At 41.0% G+C, this 24,397-nt stretch overlaps 2 protein-coding genes across 3 annotated transcripts; both read left to right on the top strand.

Annotated features, from left to right (window-relative positions):
• Nucleotides 1-12,157: 12,157 nt before the first annotated feature.
• LOC4350540 (arabinogalactan O-methyltransferase 1) lies at nucleotides 12,158-13,543 on the top strand. The gene has a single exon (XM_015760920.3). The coding sequence runs from the start codon at nucleotides 12,253-12,255 to the stop codon at nucleotides 13,159-13,161; it is 909 nt and encodes a 302-aa protein (XP_015616406.1). The 5' UTR covers nucleotides 12,158-12,252; the 3' UTR covers nucleotides 13,162-13,543.
• A 5,295-nt stretch (nucleotides 13,544-18,838) lies between these two features.
• LOC4350541 (probable LRR receptor-like serine/threonine-protein kinase At3g47570) lies at nucleotides 18,839-22,849 on the top strand. Of its 2 annotated transcripts, XM_015759689.3 has the most exons (3): nucleotides 18,839-18,963; nucleotides 19,162-21,915; nucleotides 21,994-22,849. In XM_015759689.3, coding segments are annotated over exons 1-3 (3,180 nt in total). In that variant the 5' UTR covers nucleotides 18,839-18,962; the 3' UTR covers nucleotides 22,419-22,849. The 2 variants fall into 2 exon arrangements, with proteins under 2 accessions (XP_015615175.1, XP_066161686.1); XM_066305589.1 differs by lacking the exon at nucleotides 18,839-18,963 and having other exon boundaries at nucleotides 19,147-21,915.
• Nucleotides 22,850-24,397: the final 1,548 nt, after the last annotated feature.

The raw sequence follows: 24,397 nt of genomic DNA on the forward strand, positions 1-24,397 counted from the left end.
TTACAGATGTGGCTCTGGATTCACAGAAATTTGTAATGTGCATATTTTTTTCTTTTGTCTTTATTTCTTTTTCTTTTGTTCGCCTTCAATCCTCTACTACTAAAGAGGTGTACTTCTAGATATTTTTACATGCACTTTTTCCTTTTCCTTAATTTGTGCTGAATTGAGAATAATCCCCTATATTCTTGGACGGAGGGAGTACTTACCTACCAATAAATAATATTTCAAGGTATTATAGCACTTTGTGATCATGACTATGTATAATTCAAGTATTTCTGCGACTCTATTCATTACAGTTATTTCATATATTGAGTTCTTCACCTTTCAACTACATATGCTGCAGCAAGACGCGGCGTATCATTTAGTTGAAGTACAAATTTTAAAGACCAACCACCATTAATTAATTAACTCGCCACAGTGTGATAAGCTCTATAATGTAGCATATGTTTTATCATTAAATAGCTTGTAAGATAGGATGATGTCCATAACATTAAGTAGTATGTTAAAGGATGAAAAATAACGTGACACCGTAAACTAAGTATAGTTCAGCTTATTAGATTCTTTAGGGTGAAACCTTACCAGACATAGACTCTATTTAGCCATAAACTCGTATTTATGGTTAATTATTATTTCGTATTGGAGGGCAATCTTTTCATCCCACGTCGGACAATATGAAATGACATCGGATAGTCCGATGTTTTTAACCCCCAAGCAAGCGAGAGAGAGAACAAAGTTCTTTGAAATTTTGGATATTCTAATCCATCGGATAGTCCAAATTCATATCAAACAATCCGATATTTTTGAGAGCAAGATTTCATTCTGAAACAGAGACTCCAGTTCCAAGGAATTTCAGAGTCTCTAAGTCATTGGACTATCTGATCCAAATTCAGATACTCTGATTTGCACTTTAGAGAAAATTTTCACTTGGGAGAATATTTCAATTCAAGATAGAGAGTGAAGTTCCAAGAAATTTCAGAGTCCGAAGTCACATTAGACACTCTCCAAGTCTTTCACGATTGAAGTTGTCTCTTTGATAGTCTAGGTACTCCTTTAGGGCCTTACTACCCATGTGGCATTTTAGAAGGTCATTGTGAAGGAGTCACATAAGCTTGTTATTTTGCTTAGTCAAAGCACTCAAATATTAGAGTTAGTAACACAAGCATCAATATCAACATCCTTACACCTTGAGCATGGTTCATTGCCTAAGACAATCTTGGAACAAGATCCCTCGCTAGGGAGAGAGACACTAGCCTTTAAGGTTTCGAACTTTTCTTTAAGTGAGAGGTAAGCTTTATCCAAGCTATCCTCTCTCTTGAAGTTGTGAGTTCGTCACCTCACGATTAGCATGAGACTCTTTTGTTTGCTCATAGAACCGTACCAAAGCTTCACTACTTTCTCTTTCCTTAGCAAGCTTACTCTTGAGTTCACGAGTCCGCTCTTTCTCACGAATGATCAAGACCTCTTACCTCTCAAGAGTTGTGTATTGTTGTTCAGTTCTCTCAAGCAACTCACTCAAGTGTGGCAATGAATCCTTGATTATGTACTTGAGAAAGTCCTCATCCATAGCCTTATCAACCTCCTCTTCCCCATCGCTAACAAGATCAATATTAAATGACTTAAGCGAGGAAGGTACCTTAGACTCCTTTGCCATGAGACATATAGAAGCATCGTCATCACTTGAATAGTTGAAGAGCCTAGGTGTAGGAGGTGATGTAGGCTTGACGGCGAAGGTGGTCGTTCCCTCTTCATCACTTGAGCTTGACCCGAAGTCATCGGTCTCGAATATCATCCCGATGTGAGCATGGCCTTTTCGCTCGCGCTTGTGATGCCTGTGTTTCTCCTTCTTATCACCATTCTCTTCTTCCTTGACATTCGGGCAATCAACTATGAAATGTCTGGGCTCATGACACTCGTAGAATTTCCTTGCGGAATGCCTTCCGCTTGACTTGTCGAATGACCTCTTAAAAGAGCTCCCTTTGAAGAAACCGCTTCTTCTCATGAATCTTCCAAATTTCTTGACAAAGAGCGCTATCTCTTCATCTTCATTGTCTTTCTTGCTCTTGCGACTCTCCTCTTCCTCCTCCTCCTCATCTTCTTTTGCCTTCAATGCCAAGTCTTCTTTCTTGAGGCTTGACGTAGACCTTGGTTGATGTATTAGATGACATCTTTCGATTCTTGTTCAGGCATGTCATGGCCAAGAATATGCCTGAGCAAATCATGAGGCGTGAGTGTCTTGTAGTCCAGACGCTCACGTATGATTGTCGCTAAGGTAGAGTTCCTTGGTGTGATGACTCGGATCATTTTCTTACCGCAACTTCATCGGTCATACCCTTAGAACTAAGACTCTTGGTCTTATGGACGATCTTGCTCAATCGGCCATACATGTTGCTTGGGCTTTCACCATCCAACATGACAAGCCTCTCGAATTGCCCCTTTGAGATCTCCAACATGGACTCGTGGACACTATCCGTGCATTCATGAATTTTCCAAAGTGTGTCCCATTTCTCTTTGGCATTCTCAATATCATCTACTCGGTTGAACTCGCATCCACTTAAGGCGCTAAGTATGGAATTAGTGGCTTGAGCATTTTTGTGCTCGTTCTCATCGTCTTCCTTGGTGGGATCATCGGGTTTCTGCAAAATATAACATTTTCGACTATTCTCCAAATAGATGGGTTAATAGATTTCAAGTGCAGCTTCTTCTTATGCTTCCAAGCGACATAGTTTGTACCATTGATGTACTGAGCCTTACCACTATAGGTACTCACGTAAGTTGTAGATGGAGTGGGAGGATAATCGAAAGGAATTTTGGCTCCGCATGAGTCAACATCCTTCCCATCCCCTGTTAGGCTCGACATTATCTCTCTAAGCGGTTGAGCCTAATAAGGAGATTAGGCTCCGATACTAATTGAAAGGGAAACTTAGGCCTAGAGGGGAGGTGAATAGGCAATTTAAGACAAAACACATAAGCTAATAAACTAAAACATGTCCGATTGTCTAACACTTTATCGGACAATCCGATATAAATCAGATTGTCTAAAATGGGATCAGACTACCAATCTATAGAGAAGCACATAAACAAGGCAAGCTCCAGATCTAGTACACAAGCTAGGATATGTGCACAAACGGTGACTAAGCTACAACGGCACAATATAGTAACAAATAAATGAAGAGGAATAATGAATATTACCAAGATTTTGTGCTGACGTATTTCCTGGAGTTCGAATCCTTGAGGGGATTCAACTCTCTATTTAGAAGCTCGCGAAGAGCCGGGTCTTGTCCTGGCAGTATTTCCAGTCAAAAAAAAGAGCCGGATCTTTTCCAACCCTTTTCTCTTGAGGTTACACAAACGCACTCCTCTTTCCACTAGAGGTATCTCTTTCCTTGCGAGGGCGAGATCCGGCCTTCACAAAATTCCCTTGGCTCACCACAAGTAGATCGATGGCTTAAGAGCGACGCCTAGTTGTCTAGGACTCCTCAACCTCCAAGAGTAACAAACACCATAACCCTTGGGTAACCCGGGTCCTAGATGCACTTTCACCATACAATATCTAAGATATGATATGAGAGAGATGGTATTGAGGGCTTATTGCCAAAATCAATCTTACCAAATTTTGGTAACACTAAAGTTTTTGCATGTTTTGGCATACCAATTTTTAAGTAGCGTTGGATGTGTGCTAATTAGTTTGATGCTTTTCTAAATTGGATTGCTAAAAAACTGTTGATGTTTTTTCCCCTAAAACTTTCAAATTGTAGACCATCAGATCGCATTGAGATTTATGCACGAGAGGGATTTTTGGTAGCGTTGGATGCAGGGTTTGCAATTTCGGTTGCCACCGAAATTTTAGAAATTTCGGTGGTTGCCAAAATTTTGAAAACTTCATGATTTCCGGATTTTTCGGACCAAAATTATTTGAATTTTAACATATTTTGACTGAAGTTGATCAAATTTTGATGAAATTTACATATATTTGACAAAAAAAATCGGGGATATTTGTGTTTGCTAGTGAGGCCGAAATTATCAAAATTTCGGAAATTTCAAACCCTGGTTAGATGTGTGTTAATTTATTTGATGCTTTTTGAAATTGGATTTGCTAAAAAAAAAACTGTTGACTGTTTTTTTCCCTAAAACTTTCAAATTATAGACCACTAGCTCGCATTGAGATTTATGCAAAAGAGGTGGAAAAATTTCAAATTGTGACCTCTTGCGCACAAGTATGCTGTACTAGCCAACTATCCCAATGAAATTTTAGTTGATTATGTAGTATGTACATATAAGTTACAATATGGTTACCTTTAAAAGTCTTTTTAAAAAATGTCAATGTTATATATCAGGGGCGGGCCTAGGATTTTGAGATTGGGTATTCGAAATGGAAAGGGGATAAAAAAATGTTTTATAACACGAGCATAATATTTGGTACGTATGATCAACAATATGGTATTTTAGTACTGCTTATTGAATTAGAACTTGCGACAAGGTTTTTAGCAATTTCCTTGATCTATTGTGATATACTTTGTGAAAAAACATATGCAGTATAATCTACCAACCAAGTATATATCGATTAATATCATGCCATCACAGCATGGTTAATGCACAAATTAGGCAACCATGTAAATTGGGTTCGAATTTGAGGGAGCTAGCCTGCTAGCCTTTCTTGTTGGGCTTCTTTTAATCAATAACGTTTATTTTCTTTATTTCTCTGCATACATACGAAATATATACCTCATATATATATTTTTTGTCTAAAAATCTTGGGTATTCATTTGAATACCCTTAAATTGAGCTGGGCCCACCCCTGTTATATATAGCTACACCCTTTTAAATTTTGATAGTGTTTTCATGAGAGAACTTTCGAAACTATAAATTTTGATATGATATCATTTTTCATGGTTTTGGGTTGGTTGAAACTGACGATATATAGAGCGCGCGGAGCCTCAAAATTAATTGTAACAAGATAGTTTAGTTCGGTGTAGTTTTAAAATCTATCGGCAGAATGTCATGGTGGTCATGTACGCCGTGTCTTGTCAGCCAGATTGAAACGAACAAATTAAGATAGCTACCCACGCTGCATGTGCATCTGGAGTATATCCAAACGAGATCGACCAAAGATAAACCAAGATCTCGTTCGTTCCCAGATGCTTATGCCAGTAAACCCTTGTCCATTACTTAATGACAGTACTCAAAATCGCAAGTACTACATGCCAAAATCCTACTACTGATCGAAAGTGCCTACCTTAAACCATTGAACTTGGCGACAATACACAGTGGGGAGGCTATGTTATGGTTAACTACTCTCTCCATTCTAAAATATAAAGATTTTTTAGAGTTAGACACGGGTATTAAAAAAATAGTTAAAATTAAATGAGAGAACGTTGTGATTGGTTGAGAAGTGAAGATATGTGAGAAAATTGAATAATGGAGGATTGTGATCGGTTGATAAAAGAATGTTGGTGAATAAGTTGTTATATTTTGGAATAAACTTAGACGATTAGCTAAAAGTTGTTATATTTTGAGACGGATGGAGTATATTATATTGTCTATGGTATAAATGTCGAACAATTATCTCATAATTATCATGCTGCGATAACCATCTCAGTTTTTAAAATCTCGTAATGTTTCTCATTAACCTCATGATTTTCATTGTAATCGCGATAGCATCGATTAGCAGTAACCCCTGGAAAACAAAATCCCTATTAAAGACACATTACAACGCTAGATCCTCATCAAAGATACATACACACCCGTTCTAACATAAGTTAATTTTTCTACGCGAGCATTTGTATATAAAAATAAGTGTTGATCTATTTTATAACGGAGAGAGTATAAATACTTGGCCTCGTTATTTTGTTCATTAAACTATTAGTGGTATAATTTTGAAGAATTTTTTTTATATAAAAGTTTCTTCAATAAATCAAATAAACAGTTTGTGCTTGTATCGTGTTTAATAAAACACTCAATTATTTATGTGCTAATGACTTATCTTATTATATATACCACTAAAAAGCTTAACCAATAGCTGAAGATGTGACAAACATGCTTTACTATTGACTGATTAAACAATAAGTAGGCTCCATCGATCAGCTAGTTGGCTAACGGTGGATGGCGAAAACAGGCATGGACAGCTAGAGCTTGAGCTGTATGCCTAGCTTCACAATCCACATTATTATTATCTTGAAAAGTGCTATATAATTTATGAAAATATTTAGGCTTTTATTAATCCACCCTTCCTAGTGAAGATTTCCTGCTCCACCACTGCTGACGGTGAAGTAAACAAAGAGTAAACACCATGGTTTCCAGACGCATCTAGAAGGCCTATATACGCAGCAGCAGCAGCAGCAGCTAGCAGAAGGAAACAAGAAGAATCTGATGGGGCCGTGTAGCGTAGCTAGGAAACAAGAAAACTCTGATGGAGTACGTAGAAGTATTAAACGTAAATTAGTGATAAAAATCTATTTCATAACCTCTATGCTAATTTGTGAGACGAATCTAATAAACCTAATTAATCTATGATTCGCTACAGTAATATTATAGTAATTATTCACTAATTATAGATTAATATGCCTCATTATATTCATCTTGCGAATTAGCACAGGGTTCTGTAAATAGTTTTGTAAATAGATTTTATTAAATACTTCTAAATAAATTCCGGGATCCTTCTAACGGATCCGGATCGCCGAATTTCCTTCCGAAGTTCCGATCCAAACATGACCTAGGTACAGCTCGGTCGTCGATCTAAGCATGGGCCTAGTGTGCAGAGTGTCAGTGTCAGCAGATGTCGCCGCCACCACCGACGCTACCTGCACGCCCTGCCGCCGCCATGTGACCACCGTACATACAAGCACGGACCGAGCGAGCTTTGCCGACTACTCCCTGCTCCCTTCATAAAAAAAATAAATCTAAAACTGGACATTAAAAAAAATAAATCTAGAACTGAATATGATACATTATAGTACAACGAATATAAGTAGATGTATATTTAAATTCATTGTATCGTGATGTGTAACATCCAGTATTAGGTAGATTTTTTATGGGACAGAGTAAGTAAATATTTCAGCTAGACAGCCAGACAGAGACAGGCAGGAAGGAAGATCGACGAAGGCGGTGTTTAGTTCATGTGCTAAATCTTTTTTAAAGTATACGGACACATATTTGAAGTATTAAACATAGACTAATAACAAAATAAATCGTAGATTCCGCATGTAAACTGCGAGATGATTTTATTAAGCCTAATTAATCTATCATTAGCAAATGTTTAGTGTAGCATCACATTGTCAAATCATGGCATAATTAGGCTCAAAAGATTCCTCTCGCAATTTATATGCAAACTGTGCAATTAGTTTTTTTTTCCACATTTAATGTTTTATGCATGTGTTCAAATATTTAATGTGACGGAAAAGTTGAAAGTTTGGAAAAAAAATTGAATCTAAACACGGCCGAAGACGAGAGGTGATATGAGAGGTCGCTGACACCGGCGACGCCGACGGCCGCCCTGACGCCCATGGCCGGCGCTCAAGAAGGTATACAGCGACTTCTCTTCTTGAAGACGTCGTTTTGGCATCCCCTATGGGGCAATCTCGGTTGTCCCTTTGTTGGTCTAGTGGCGGCCGATCACGCTTAGCGGCGGCCAGTCCGGTGCTAGCCTTCTCTTGGGCTTGTGTGTTGACGATGTCGGTGTGTGGGTGGTGGTATTTTTTCCTTTTTCCTGTTTACGACCCTCCAGGGTTATAATCTTATAATTTTTTCATGCTATCAATAGAACTTCGCACCGTCTCGTTAAAAAAAAAGGTATAAAGCGACGAAGTACTATATGTACTGAATTACTGAGAACTCTGGCAGCTGTGGCCGGTGGAAGCTTAATTACCATGAGTTCATCGGCGGTCAGCCCATTTAAAACACAAATCCCCTACTCTCTCCGCCTAATTTTAAATGCAGCTGTTGGTTTCTATGTCCAACATTTAACCGTTTATCTTATTTGAAATATTTATGAAATTTTCACGTATAAAGTATTATTCATGTTTTATCATCTAATAATAAAAAAATACTAACAATAATTTCTCTTAAATAAGACGAACAGTCAAACGTTGGCACATAAATTAGGGGTGAAAACGGTTGGAAAAACCCTCTACCATTTTTCATTTTAATTTTTTTCTTGAAAATGAAATCGGAACGGTAGACCCAAAAGGGTAAGGGTTAATTTAATCCATGCCATTGCAAATGTGGCTACTCAGAAAAATATCATTACAATTCGTCTATTCGTAACCGTATCACTCTAATTTTATGAAATTAGAACCATGCCACTGTCGTCACCTTTTCCATCCATCCTCTTCCTTTCCGTCTTCTTCCTTCCTTCTCCATCTTCTTTCCACAGAGTCGGCGTGCTGGCCAGCCTGTCCGTCGCCGCTCTCTGGCGATAGCGTCGCCTCCCGGAGCCAAGTCGGTGAGCTCGGAGGAGAGGGAGCCAAGCCGGCATCGCCATCCCCTCCCTCCGCGCTTTCGCCCACTCCTTTCTCTGAGCGCCGGAGCTAGCACCGTCGGCCCATCTCTCCGCGCCCCGGCTCCTTCTCCGTGCCGAGACGGCGCCAACGCCACGCACCCCAGCTCCTTCCATGCGCCGGAGCCCGCGCCGTCCCTCCCTCCACCGTCGTTCGCGCCGCCGCAGCTAAAGCCACCGCGTCGTCTCCTCCCTCCTCGCATCGGCACCAACGCCACGCGCAGGCCGGCGGTGCCACCGCCGTCCCCTCTCTCCGCGCGCAGACCGACACCGCCCCATCCCTTCACGCGCCGGCACCGTCACCGCAGTCCTCTCCCTCCCTCCACTCGCCTGCGCCGCCGCCCCCTCCTTCCTCTGAGTGCCGGAGCCTGCGCCGCTGCCCCCATCCCTCCGCGACACCGACGACATGCGATGGCCGTTTCCAAGATGTGAGAATGGCGACCACAACCGGAAACCGGAAGGGGTAGAGGAGGATTTGTGACAATGAGAGGTTTCACCTTTGACCGGTCGGAGCAGTGGCGGTGCGGCGGCAGCAGCGGTGTGGAGGAGTTCGGGAGAAGAGAACGAAGGAAGATGACGAAAAGGAAGAGGATGGATGGAAAAGATGACGACAGTGACATGGTTCTAATTTTGAAAAATTGAAGTGGCACTGTTACGAATAAACGAATTATAATGATATTTTTCTGAATAGTCACATTTGTAATGGCATGGATCAAATTAACTCAAAGGGTAACGTATCGGTAATATCGGTATATTGGAAACATGACCATTGGAACGGAATCTACCAATATTGGTCAAAAGTTGAAAATTCATATTGGAAACATCAAAGTATGGCATAGTCACACATTTAACTATGCATGAAGATGACTTTATAACTTTATTTTTGTATCATCACACTCAAGATAACACCGTTATATGATGATTATCGATATGATAATAAGTTCGACGAACAATTCAAACAAACTTCAGCAATACGTCAATATCGATAAGTCGAGGAGATCAAAATTCAGCAAAAGTCACCTGACACACCCTAGGGTTAAAAGCATTTTTCCCTGACCACTTCCCCTTCCTAATGGCCTGCAGGCCTACCATGCTTCTTTCATTCATGGACTTCCGATGGGTAGGGCTAGCTGGGCCACTGAAGAACTTTTGGAATTTTGATGGAAATTACCGGACAAATTTGGTTACCGACAAAACGATCGGAAAAACCTTCATCCCATTTCCACTACCGTTTCTGGAAGATATTACCGTTTCTATTTCTGACACCGACTGAAACGGTCGATGCAAACCAGAAACAGCATCCGAATATCTCAGAAATTTCCGTATAATTTTCACCACTAACAAAAACTCACAACTACACTTAAAATATGATAGAAGGAGTACAGTACTGCAAATACAGTAGGCGTTTAGCGTTTACTATGTACTGTACTGTACATCAGTCGCTATAGCATGTCAGTGACATATACTGTACATGTATCACGGCAGGGAATCCTAATTTAAGATACTCCACGGATTATGAGTAAAATATTATCACGATCTCACCGATTATCTACACTTATTAGGTTTTCCCTAATAAATAAATCGACTCTCTTTACTCTCATGGGTCATAGATAGAAACATGCTGAAGGCCAAAATTAGGTTTAATTGGACTACTAAATCTCAATGGATCTATTGGGCTAAAATTCGGTTTGTTCAGTCTATGCGATTAACCGAAGATACTGACTGAATTGACGAAATGAAATTCGGTGTTTCAACACCTTAGACCCAACGAGTGGCTGAATTTCTCGGTCTAGGTCCCAAGAAATGCCCATCGGTCCCTAGTAAAAAGGATGAGATACCTGAAATCTAGACACTCCTAAAGTAACTGAAAAGAAAGAATATAATTAGGAGTTTTTTCTTTTCAATTTGTCTTGTCTTCTCAAACAGTAAAATATAGAATTGAAAAGTTTTCTTAAAAATTATCAGTTCAATTGGTTACCTGACAAATTGAAAAGAAAACTATAAGTAACAAATGCATTCCAAATAGATCCGATGTTTTAGAATGAAATCTTTGAAATTTAATATGTTCCTGGCCGATAGGATTGTTTTATCCACAAATTCAAAAGAAAACTAATTAACCAAATTTTTTTAACTTTAATCCAGGTTTATTGAAATTTCAAGTTTTTGTATCCGAAATTTCACTCTACCTGTACCACCGAAATATATTTTTTTTATTTCTACTACATACAACCCTGAATACAACCTGCAGCTTGCCATTTGCCTTTTTGGTAGCTGATTGTATACAATATTTTTCTCTTTTCTTTTTATTTTTGAAATTGATGACATTGGCCATTTGACAAGAGGTCAGTTTCATTTAATTTCACAAAGAACAGAAGAGTACTCCAAAAGCACCACCAACACTCCAATCAGAAGACACCATAAAACCTACGGAGACTCCAACACCAAAACCATGTGCTACTACAAACCATATTCCTACAAAAACACCTAGGGATGTACGCTGTAAACACTGTAGAATCCACCCTCTTGTACGGACGATAATATTAATTATATTCAAATAAAATATATGTTTATAGGGGAAAACCTAGATCAACATAGGACCAATGTTGACCACCTCAGTTGCATCTTGTCCTAGGTAATGCCTTTACCAGTTAATGGCTCTGTTAAAGGTTGATGACAGCGCTGCATCATGAGGTGAAATTTTAGTTCCATATTTTTTCCCCTGTAAGAAATCTTTACCGATGTGTGGAAGCTTACTATAAATACTACTTTATCAAATAATTTGAAAGCAAAATCTTGTGAAAAAATATTTTGACAACAATGTCTAGATGAAAATTGCCTATAAATTGAAACTGGGGAACAAACTAAAACTACATACATCACCATTTTTACAAGCAAGAAAATATCGACGAATTTATAGCTAATTTGCACTCAAGTAAGACAAACCGTCAACTTACCGATGACGAACTTGTTATTGAATAATGGATTAACTAACTAATAACTAACGTTTCAGTCGGTTGATTTACGTCAGATAAACCGTAGAAAAATAAACAAATAAAAAATAACAATTTTAGGCAAAACTTTTCCATCTTTATTTTTAGCGGTTTAAAGGTTAAGATTGTAATTACACTACAATGGAAAGAAAATCTTAAAATCAACTTTTAAATTAAATTTTAAAATTCAAAGTTTTGCTGTGACTGATGAGTCAACAAGCAAACTACTAAGGGTAATATTACATGATAACTTTGAAATTACATATGACAAATCCAGAATTTTGATGGAGTGGTTGGGGGCGGGTACGTTACGACATTAAAATTTCAATGCTATTTACACCTTAATTAAACCTGATGTTCACCACACAAAAGTTACAAAAGGTAACCTTTTTCTTTACAACTCCTGCAATAAGAATTGAAAATTCTCTACTCTTTACACGTGTCCATCATCCCACTAGCTATACTTGTGCCAACAACACCAATCCTTAACACTTGTCAAGAAAGGACACTTGCTCCAAAAAGAGGAAAAAAGGTTAACCTCAACTACCCAAAAAAGGAGTGAAAAAATATATATTCACCTCATCACCATACAAAAACCAAAGGTAAAATGAAGCAATTACACAAAAAAAGAATACCAAACCTCTAAATAAAGCAACCAATCACCACCGCCCAACGCGCACACGCCCACGCGCTCCCCTCGCACGCCACCGGACGAACACCTCGCCGACAACCTTTGCTCCGGCGACCGGAGGTCGGAGAGAGAGAAGAGAGATGAAGATGCCGGGGCGCCTGCTCGCCGCCGGAGCGGCGGCGCTGCTGGTGGCGGCGTCGGTGATGGTGGCGACGCTGCTGACGGCGCCGCTGCCGTTCCTGCCGTCGCTGATGCCGTGCCTGCCCGCGGTGACCGCGCCGTCGGGGTCCGGGTACTCGCCGCCGGGCCTCGCGGCCCTCGCCGACGCCGCCGTGAGGTACGCCACGACGCCGACCGTGCCGCAGCAGTCGCGCGCCGAGATCTCGCTGTCGCTGGCCGTGCTCCGCCGCCGCGCGCCGCTGCGGCTGCTGGTGTTCGGCCTGGGCCACGACTCGCCGCTGTGGCACGCGCTCAACCCGGGCGGCGCCACCGTGTTCCTCGAGGAGGACCCGTCCTGGTACAGCGTCGTGCGGGGCCAGTCGCCGTTCCTCCGCGGCCACCTCGTCGCCTACCGCACGCGCCTCGACCACGCCGACCGCCTCCTCGCCACCTACAAGGACCACCCCTCCTGCCTCCCCGGCGGCGGCGGCAATGGCGGCGGCGACGTGCCGCGCGTGCGGGGGAACGCGGAGTGCCCGCTGGCGCTGCACAACCTGCCGGCGGAGGTGTACGAGAAGGAGTGGGACATGGTGATGATCGACGCGCCCAAGGGGTACTTCGCGTCGGCGCCGGGGAGGATGGCGGCGGTGTGGACGGCGGCGGCCATGGCGCGCGGGCGGCGCGGCGAGGGCGACACCGACGTGTTCCTCCACGACGTCGACCGCCGCGTGGAGAAGGCCTACGCCGAGGAGTTCCTCTGCGAGAGGTTCCGCGTCGGCGCCACCGGCCGCCTCTGGCATTTCAGGATCCCGCCGGCGTCGCGCCGCGGGAACGGCACGGCGGCCGCCGGCGGCGCCGGCGCCGGCGATGGGCGGCGACCCTTCTGCTAAGGAAGTAAGGATTGCGATTTTTGGAGGGGCTTTTTTACAAAATGGCCTCGATTAAGCGGGTGAAATACAAATACTGCTACTACTACTACGAAAATACGATCGTCGTGTAGGAAATTTCCGGATTCCTCTATCCTCTGCCACTTGCAAATTCAAAACTTGGGATATTTTAAATTTGAGGTAAACATTCTGAACAGAGATAGATGCTAGAGAGTGATTTGAGTCTCTCGAGATCACTAAAGTTGGTGTGAACAACAACACGGTGTGTATCTCTTTTCAGTTTGTAATAATAGAAACAATGAGGTGATTTTGTTTTTTTTTTTTGGTATGAGTACATACTAATTTTTGAATAACATTGGTACATCAGGTTAACCTTGAACTGAAATGACCATTTGTGGTTGTCTGTTTATACATTATCTTACAGCTCTCCCTCCAGCCGGTCACAAAAGAATTCCACTTTTAAGATACGTGCAAATTGCAATTGAATCATAAGTATTACTTAAATTGTAGGTTTTGAGAATATGAAAATAACATAGCCATGTTTATTGTGACAAAAGCTTTAATATTATTACACACATACAACCATGAAACAAGCTATAATCATGAAAAAGGAAACGAAAGCAAACGACCACAAAAAAGAAAATTTAGTTTATATATGTTATTACTCCCATCCACAAAAAATAAAAAGGAAAATTCTTCATTGCAACAAACGAGAAGAGCTGGAAATTTTTGCAGTAGACATCGTCCGTGTGTCTATGGGATTGGATCATGATTGGGATCCTTTGACGTGAAGTCAGAGGGACGTGGTGACTGACATGTGGGCCTCACCACTCGCGGGCCCACCTATCAGTGACCACGTCACGGGGCAGTTCACGTCAAAGGAATCGCTTCCGTGTCCATGGCCCTCAATGGGGAATAAGTCTGTTTAACACCCTCAACTTTTGCCCCTAATTAAATCATCTCCCTTAACCGCAATACCGGATATAACGTCTCCTCCATCTTCAAAAACCAAAGCAAATCGAGTTTCTTCGGCCGTTTGGATAGTGATTCCATCCTACGTGATACTTATGGGACCCACATGTTAGTGAGATAAAAAAAGCCCACATGTCATTTCTTTCTTTTTCCTCGCTATCTCTTTCATGTTCTCTCTCTTGTCAGGCGGCGGTACCGGCGAGCAGGAGCCCATGGCTGGAGAGCTCCTCCCTTCACGTGTCATGGCCAGTGACTCCTCCCCTGTGTGCAGCCGGTCGCAGCGGAACCAATAGAACTCCTCCCCAGCTATTGATCCTTCCTTCAGAATCACCACCCAAGCTCCACGGCAGCATTGAAAAATTCATCTTCAGAAATTGCTACTCCTACATAGGGGTGAAAACGGTACGGAAACGGATGGAAATCATCTTTATTGTTTTCGTTTTCATATTTTTTTCGGAATCGAAATTGGAAACGGAAACCCCGGATACGAAAACGGAATCGAATATTATCGAAACCGAAAATTGAGCGAAAACGAACTGGCGCGAATACGGTAACGAAAATTTATCGGAATAAAAAAACCCCTTAAACTAATAAACTCAATTCTCAAGTCTCAATGGTCAACAATTCATTATAAAACACAATCATATAATTCCAATTGTTAAGTATCAACAGTACATCATAAAACACAATCTATGGAATAAATTAGTAATGCTGTTGATAAATCCCAATGCAGGAAAAAAAATATTCTTATGTAATTTTAGATTTACTTAACAAATATTTTTTAAAAAAATAACAGCCAAACACCATGATATTAACTATTCAGTGCTTAAAAAAAGAAACCAAGGTATTTTGTGATTTCTGGAAATTCCGAGAAAAATTCTGGAAATTCTGAGAAAATTTCTGGAAAGTTTCCGACCGATTCCGAGTTCTGACGGAAACTGCCATTATCATTTTCGATTCCGTTTTCGAGAAAATATTTCCGAATCCGTTTCCGTTTCCGAAAAATTCCGACCGACAGATTCCGTTTCCGAAAATAGGTCTGGAATCCGGAAAGTTTCCGTACCGTTTTCACCCCTACTCCTACTGCCAGAGATCTTTAGATTTGGAGATGTGCATCATGTACTTCGCAATCTACATCCAGCAACGCAACAGGCAGTGTCACCAATAACCAGTTCAGCCACTGGTTGATCCAATGTGGATGGAGTTACAGAGAAGGGAAATTGAATCAACCTTTTGTAGGCGGAGGCGGAGGTAGGAGCGGGGGAGGAAGAGCGTGCGGTTGAGATCCATCTGGTAGAGTGACGCCACCAGATCATCGATGCCGTTCTCGGCAAAGTCATCCAGCGTCTCCTCCTGATCTAATCACATCACAGACTATGAGAATTCTGGAATAATTTGATCCAATAAGAATTGGGCACGAAGGAGAAGTGGATCAAGAAGCGAGGGGAGGAGAGGGGACTGACAAGGAGCTAGCAACCACATCTTCTACTTATGCTTATGCTTATGTTTATAGGCCAAATTTGATTTTTCAACCTTAAATTTAGAGTTGATTTTGGGGTTTTTTTATCATGGTTTAGTTTTTAGCAAATAAAATTTTTATTCGCAAATTATTTTTCATTTGCAAATATGTTGTTTGGCTTATTTCCTTGAATAAGCCAAACGATGGAGCCGTAGATTTGCTCGTGGACAACGCAGGAGGCGAGGGGGGAGTCGAAGCAGAGGATATATATCCGGGGACACATTCTTGTTGCGTCACGCTCGCTTCACGTGGGCGGTGGGAGATGAGGGGGGGGGGAGGGTAGGAGGGGGGAGCAGAGGATCTCCGACCACGGAAAAAGAAAGGCTTGACATATGGGTTTGGTTTTTTATTTTATTTTTTTCTTACTAACATGTGTGTTCCATGAATGCCACATAGAACTAAATCGCTATCCAAACAGTCGAGGGATTCGATTTGCTCCGGTCTTCGATGATGGATGAGACGTTATATCCGGCATTGCGGTTAAGAGAGACGATTCAATCAACGATAAGAGCAGAGGGAGGTAAATAGACTTATTCCCCTCAATGGATACGACAGCTGATTTTTTCGCTTTCGCGGCTGTTATAATATTTCTCCACACGTTCATATTTCAGTTTCATTTTGTGGATGTTTAATTACAACGGATGAAAAGAAAAACATTGAAACCTATGTTCTGGCAAACCTTTGTTGGTTTCTTTTTTTTTTCTGTAAAAACAAAATCTGAAAACAGAGATTTCTCCCCTGCGGTTCTAAAAAGAGGATCAAATTGTTTGCTACGATATTCTGGCTTAAAATTCTTGTCAAGATTCCTCCGAAATACAGTACCCCTATAATCACCAGAGTCTGGTCCTGCCAGATTAATGTGAAAGAATCCTATAATACCAACTTTTACAAGTTCACCTACACCACACTAATGATCCATGTGATGTGGCGACTACTCAATACCTTGAGAAAATACTACATTGCAGATGCTGCATTCATGATCCATGTGAATATGCTGACATTGAATTATACACAAGCAATTTAGGACGGCACCTGGTCAAGCAATGTCAGATAGTACCAGTACTCAGGTTTCAAAGTACCGAGGACCCCTTTGAATTGCATGAAAGAAAAAAAAAGAGAAACAGAAAAAAAAAACATGATTCTCATAGAAATACAAGTCCAAAATAGAGTATTGCAAAACGCAAAAAAAAAAGAATACTGTAAAAAAAAGAGCAGAAATCAGATGAGCAAAATAGACTAATTTTTTTTCCAAGAGACTGAAGCTCTTACTAAGTTTTTTTTAAAATCTCTATAAGATTGTTTATTCCATAGGAATTTCAAAGATAGTGTATGATTCAATCTTTTATTTTAAAAGCCTTCAAAGAAAATTTTTTCTATAGAATCAATCTAAAATTCCTATTTTTTTTCTTACAAATTGAAGGGACTATGAAACTTGTATTCCCTCCAACACAAAATAAACAAGCTTGTACACCTGTATTCACATTCATAGCAACAGGTGTCAGAAAGCAGTCATAATTATATACTCCCTCCTGACATAGAACATTACGCTTCAGATAGCAAAACTGATGCACTTAGTAACAATTTTTTTTTTCTGAAACGTAGTGATCAGAGGGAGTATATTTTTATGCAATAGCTCACAGAGTAATAAGTGAACAAGGTAAAGATGAATAATCGATCCATCCCATATAAATAAAGCTATTTCTACCCCATTAAGCTTTATTTTAAAAATAAAGCTATTTCTTTACCGACAGCCCTCGTCTCAACCAATAACAATTATTCCCCATTTAATTTCTTCGTATACTTTCTCTTCTCAATTAATCACAACATTTTCTCAATCATTTTCATATGCTCTCTTAGTTCCCGTAAAAACCTTTAGAAATACTTGTATTTTGGGACGGAGGAAGTATGTAATAAAAAGCATTAGCACGGTCCGTGACACATAATTATGCTGATAATGTCACATTCATATGTTCTCAGTGGACGACTATCTCCCAAACATCAACAAGAAGGCTTAAATCTCTCCCCGTCCCTTTTCTTTGACAATCAGAAGAAATGAGAGAACATGTTACAATCAATCTACCGTTCTTTACCCGCCAAGGTCTTCTCCTGCACAGATCATGGAGCAATAATAAGGACGTTGTTACCGTTCTTGACCTGCCAAGGTCTTCTCCTGAACATATCACGGAGCAACAATAAGGACGTGAGCCTACCTGATAGTAGTTGTAGAATTGCAGCATGCCCTCTTCACAGCAACGTGCCTTTCTCCAGGAAATCGAGTATGTATGAATCTTGCTGCACTAGCATGTATAGTGATGAAAAGAATTGTTGGTCTCTGCATCGTTCTCTATTCTCGGCAACATCATCCATAAATTCATATTCATTCCCGGGGCTGGTGTACCTAGTGTCAAAAGAAAATAAATTATTTAGACTAAGAATCTCAAACCTCTAGGCATAGCTTTTCGGAAACAGTAAAAATAAAGAGGAAGATTTCATACAAGTAATATGCTGGAACTCACTTGGAAATAAAGAACTCTGAAACCAATGAAAATAATGAATGGGTACAAAAATAGATTCAGAAAATGTTTAATTTCTACAAACAGAAGCCGTGAAAATAATGAATGGGTACAAAAATAGATTCAGAAAATGTTTATATTTCTACAAACAGAAGCCGTGTCCTGCTAGTTTAATGTGAAAGGCTCCAATAATCCCAACTACTACAAGTTCATCTGCATCACAATGATCCAAGTGCCGACTACTGAATACTCCCTACTTTTCTGAAAACATTGTGGATGCACTTCATTACGATCCATGTGAATACACTGATACTGCATTTAAATACGGAGTAATAACCAATTTGGGACGGCACCTGGTCAATCAATGTCAGACAGTACCTCTAGAGGTTTCAAAGTACTGAAACCTGCACATCTGTACTCACAGTAACAGGGTGTCAAGAATTTGGTCACAATAACAGGTAAATTATCGCAAGAGCTAACAAGGTAAGGTTGAACAATCAAAGGCATCAGCACATCTGTGAGCTGGCAACTATGTACTTCAAACATCCATATCCTTATCATCACAACTCACAAGATAGCTTACATTCCGTCGTTGTTCATGTTGCACAGTCGGCAGAAATGACAAAACATGTTACAATCACTCATTCACTCTACCAAGGTCTTCTGTTCATATCACAGTGCAATAAAAAAGAACAGAGACTTCCTCGTTCTTTGTATAATTGCAGTTCATCCTCTTCACAGCAACGTGGGGATTGTTTCAGGCAACCAGGAAAGCAAGCTAGGCTTTCTTCAGGAAATCAAGTATGTGATCCATATTGTGCAAATTGCAATTCTGCATGTAATTTTGTCTTAAGTAGAATTTCTTTAACTTTGAAGCACGTATACCCCATGCCTTCCGATCTTCATTCATGTAGCGAGATTCGGACTGATGTTAATTGCTGCATATGAATACAGCATGCTGCATTCACTTCAAACTAACATTTTCTCCATGCTTCCCAGTGTCAACTATGTTTGCCTCTCTTCTGTTGATTCTGCTGCATGTGCTCCAATCAGTGTCGACATCGACAATGGAATATCATAACACAACTGATGAGAACATCTTGCTAGCATTCAAGGCAGGCCTAAGCAACCAGAGTGATGTCCTATCTTCATGGAAAAAAAGCACAGATTTCTGTCAGTGGCCAGGTGTGCTTTGCAGCCTTAAGCATAAACACAGGGTCACAGTGCTTAACCTCTCCTCAGAGAGCCTTGCTGGCACAATCTCCCCTTCCATTGGGAACCTCACATTCTTGAAAATTTTAGACCTCAGTGGGAACAATTTGGATGGTGAAATACCTTCATCAATTGGCCGTCTAGCTCGATTACAATTTCTTGATTTGTCCAACAACTCACTCCATGGCGACATAACCTCTGACTTGAAAAACTGCACCAGTCTTCAGGGCATCAGTCTTAAATCAAACTACCTCACCGGAGAAATCCCTGCTTGGCTTGGAGCCCTACCAAGTCTCAAGCTCATATACCTGCAGAAGAACAGCTTCACTGGATCCATCCCGACCTCCCTTGCGAACCTCTCGTCGCTGCAAGAAATCTATCTCACCATGAATCAACTTGAGGGCACCATCCCTGAGGGTTTTGGTAGGCTCAGTGGTCTCAAGAACATTCATCTGGGTGTAAACCACCTCTCAGGCATGATCCCAACAAGCATCTTTAATATTTCCTCGCTAAGTTGCTTCGGTGTACCCATGAACCAGTTGCATGGTTTGCTCCCCTCTGACTTGGGGATTCACCTACCAAAGCTCCAGTACCTCCTCCTAGGCTATAACCACTTTACAGGAAGCCTTCCAGCCTCTATCGCCAATTCAACTGAGATATATTCCCTCGACATATCGTTCAACAACTTCAGTGGAAGCATACCTCCAGAGATTGGAACACTTTGCCCAGACTTCCTCTCATTTGATACAAATCAGCTCATAGCAACTACTGCTGAAGACTGGAAATTCATGACATTCTTGACAAACTGCACACGCCTGCGTATTCTTGACCTCCAGGACAACATGCTAGGTGGCGTGCTGCCAACCTCTGTTTCCAACCTTTCAGCACAACTCCAACTACTATATGTTGGATTCAACAAGATCTCAGGAAATATACCATTTGGCATCAGCAACCTGGTTGGGCTAAATCAATTGCAACTCGCTAATAACCAATTTACTGGTACCTTGCCTGATAACATTGGAAGGCTAAGTTTTCTACATCTCTTGGGCATCGAAAATAACCTATTGACAGGGTTCATTCCATCATCAGTGGGGAATTTAACACAGCTCTTACGTCTTTCCATGGATAACAACATGCTTGAGGGACCTCTCCCAACAAGCATAGGGAACCTGCAGAAGATAACTCTAGCCTTATTTGCACGCAATAAATTTACAGGACCATTGCCCAGAGAGATCTTTAACTTATCTTCCCTGTCATATGCTCTGGTTTTGTCAGGGAACTATTTTGTTGGTCCTCTTCCTCCTGAAGTTGGCAGCTTGACAAATCTTGCATACTTGTACATATCCAGCAACAACTTATCAGGGCCACTACCTAACGAACTTAGTAATTGCCAAAGCTTGATAGACCTCCGGTTGGACCAAAACTTATTCAGTGGTAACATCCCAGAAACTCTCAGCAAACTGCGGGGCTTGACATCGCTGACTTTAACCAAAAACACACTCTCAGGAGTGATTCCTCAAGAGTTGGGCCTCATGGATGGCATGAAAGAATTGTATCTTGCACACAACAACTTATCTGGTCATATCCCAGTAAGCATTGGAAACATGACATCATTGAACCGTCTAGATCTCTCTTTCAACCATCTTGATGGTGAAGTTCCATCAAAGGGAGTGCTCAGTAACATGACAGGGTTCGTATTTAATGGGAATTTGGGGCTCTGCGGTGGTATCCCAGAATTAGGCTTGCCCCCATGTCCGCCAGTGTCCATGGGACACAGCCTAAGGAAAAGTCATCTTGTCTTCAGAGTAGTTATCCCAATTGTTGGCACCATTCTGTTCTTAAGTTTGATGCTTGCTATCTTTGTCTTAAGAAAGAAACCAAAAGCTCAATCTAAAAAGACAATAGGATTTCAATTGATAGATGATAAGTATCCTAGAGTTTCTTATGCTGAGTTGGTCCAAGGAACAAATGGCTTTGCCACAGACAGCTTGATGGGAAGAGGAAGATACGGATCAGTGTATAAGTGTGGTTTGCTGCTAAAAAGTATGATGACCACGGTTGCTGTGAAAGTGTTTGATCTTCAACAATCTGGTTCTTCCAAAAGTTTTCTAGCTGAGTGTGAGGCACTAAGTAAGATCCGCCATCGTAATTTGATTAATGTCATAACTTGCTGTTCAAGCACTGATATAAAGCAGAATGACTTCAAGGCCATTGTTTTTGAGTTCATGCCTAATGGGAGCCTGGATAGGTGGTTACATCTAGATGTGACGGCATCACAACCACCACAAGGTTTGACACTGATCCAGAGATTGAACATTGCCGTTGATGTTGCTGATGCACTAGATTATTTGCACAACAACTGCGATCCACCCATAGTTCACTGTGACTTGAAGCCAAGTAACATTCTTCTTGATGAAGATTTAGTTGCTCATGTTGGTGACTTCGGCCTTGCAAAGATTCTTGCTGATTCAGAAGGTGAACAACCGATTAATTCAAAGAGCTCTATTGGAATACGAGGAACGATTGGATATGTCGCTCCAGGTAATTCATTTTCTCTAATATTTTAATCTTGTCAACGAAAATGCATGCATAATCACTATTTTTGTCTATGCAACATAGAGTATGGGGAAGGCGGGCAAGTTTCTCCCTGTGGAGACGCGTACAGCTTTGGAATTGTCATCCTCGAGCTGTTTACAGGCATGGTACCTACTCATGACATGTTCAGAGATGGGTTAACCTTGCAGAAGCATGTCAAGAACGTATTTCCAGGAATTCTTATGAAGATTGTCGATCCAATACTACTGTCTATTGAAGGAGTTTATACAAGTAATTTGCCCCCTGGAAGAAATGCAATGGAACATATGAACCATGCCATATTGTCTATCATGAAAATAGCTCTCTCATGCAGCAGACAGGCACCAACAGAGAGGATGAGGATCAGAGATGCAGCAGCAGATTTGCGCAGGGTAAGGGATAGCCATGTAAGAGGAAATGAGGAGCATCTAGAACTGTGCAGTGATGTCACTAATCTAGCCAGTGCTTGACAAAACATAGAACACACCTACCAATGGGCTTCGGCATCTCTTTTCCTACTCTACAAGGTGAAAAGAAATTTCATCTCAATAATATTGGTCCGGCACATGGGGCGAACGCAAAAGTGAATTTGGATTTAACATTGTTGGATTTTTGATTTATTAACAAATCAGGAATATACTGTATGCAATTCAATCTTTATCGATGCAATTTGTGCAATTCTTTTTGTCTTTTTCACTACCATGGAGTTATGCATTCGACAGACCTTGTGACCATGCTTCCTGGGACGTGTTGTAATGTACAGGCAAAATGGGTGACCACAATGCTAGAAGGGTGTAGTTGTATTGATTATGGAGAAATCGAGCACATAGTACCTACCGGATAATGTATAGGCACTTTTAATTGAGCACAGGATGGTTCCTCCCCCCACCACCAAAAAAAAAAAAAACCAAAACTGAAAATCAAAAAAGAAAGTAATGATATCACTTTGATTCGTAACACAGAAGAAATTGCTCCTATGTGCTTATGTATTTTATTATGGCTAATAACAAAACAGTAGGTAAAACGTGCTGTTTCCAGGAGTTACAGGGATATCTGTTAATGAAAAAATTATTTGTGGACAAGATGAAAAAGGAAACATTTTGATGGGAAAAAAATGAAAATGGTTATGTTTACGTACCGCAATGCAGTGCCACTCCACAAGGAGGTTATCATGTAATCATCTAACTTTCAACACCTATACTTGATGTCCTTCCTTGATACAATAATAATCCAACTCTATTCCTGTTTGGGGGGAAAAGGTAATATAGATGTGTACTATAAGCAGAGAGTAAATTTACTACTCAGAAAAGGGGAAATCATCCATCATAACTCTATTAAGACCAGCTTGGCTTACAATTTTTCCCCTTGCTTCTCAGAAGTTCACATCCCAACTAAATCATCTGTACGTACAATTGAGACACCAAGCTGCAAAAAATAATAAGTAGCGATCTAATAAGTACTAATAAATAGTGGCTCAACAGAAGAAATAGTGAAATTGAAAGCGCTTGCAGTGAACTTTAGTTATCCTTCCTAGCTATATTATCTTCATAGATGGACTCATTATGTGTTTTGATATATACTTCCATCAAAAAGCTACACCGGAAAACCAATTGTACAGATCTCAATGCAGTTGAAGAGGTTAAAATTAGTAGTCATCCTCCTCTTACTGCTGTTTTACAAATTACAATTAGTGCAAGAAAGTGCAGCACAAGCATAGAATCACCTCTCACAATGTCAAGATCATAAAACGATGAACCAAATATTCTCCAAACTCGGCTATACATATATTCGGAAATACTTCAACTCCTATTGCCTTGTTCTGAGTTAGTTGACACTTGACAGGCATACAAAGTTAAGACACAGAAAAGTAAAACAAACAAATTTCATTTCACCATTATTCGTTGCAAGAGTGAACAATATTGCTTTTGTCTAGTCCTCCCCTCTTCTGCTGCAACAGAATATCCACGCATTCCAGCAGGAAGACGTAGCTGGGCAGCTGGCTGTCTCATATTCAACTGGAAGTTTATAATTTCAACTTTCCAGAAGGGATTACCTAAAACCATACGCCATTATTAACCTCTAATTCGCACAAACTACTTGTAGAATCTTGGTACGTTAACCTCTAATTCGCACAAATTACTTGTAGAATCTTGGTACGGAACCTGTTTTCTTATTAAACAGGAGGGAGAAAACGTCTGAAAAAAAGAAAAACTAATGGGCGCTGCTGCGCATAGCATACTCACGGATCGGATCAACCGAGAAGACGAGCTGACCACGGCACGACGACGAGGCCATCCATGGCACTGGCGGCGGCGGCGGCGGCGGCGGAGCGGCCCGAGGCGGATGTGGCGGGGGTTCATGCAGCCCGAGGCGCCGCCGGCTATTCCTGGATGCGGGGTCGAGCTGTAGCGGTCGAGCGGTGGCGATCGGCAGTGGTGGTGGGGGTGGT

Source organism: Oryza sativa, chromosome 11 (assembly GCF_034140825.1).
Source record: "Oryza sativa Japonica Group chromosome 11, ASM3414082v1".
Lineage (NCBI taxonomy): Eukaryota > Viridiplantae > Streptophyta > Magnoliopsida > Poales > Poaceae > Oryza > Oryza sativa.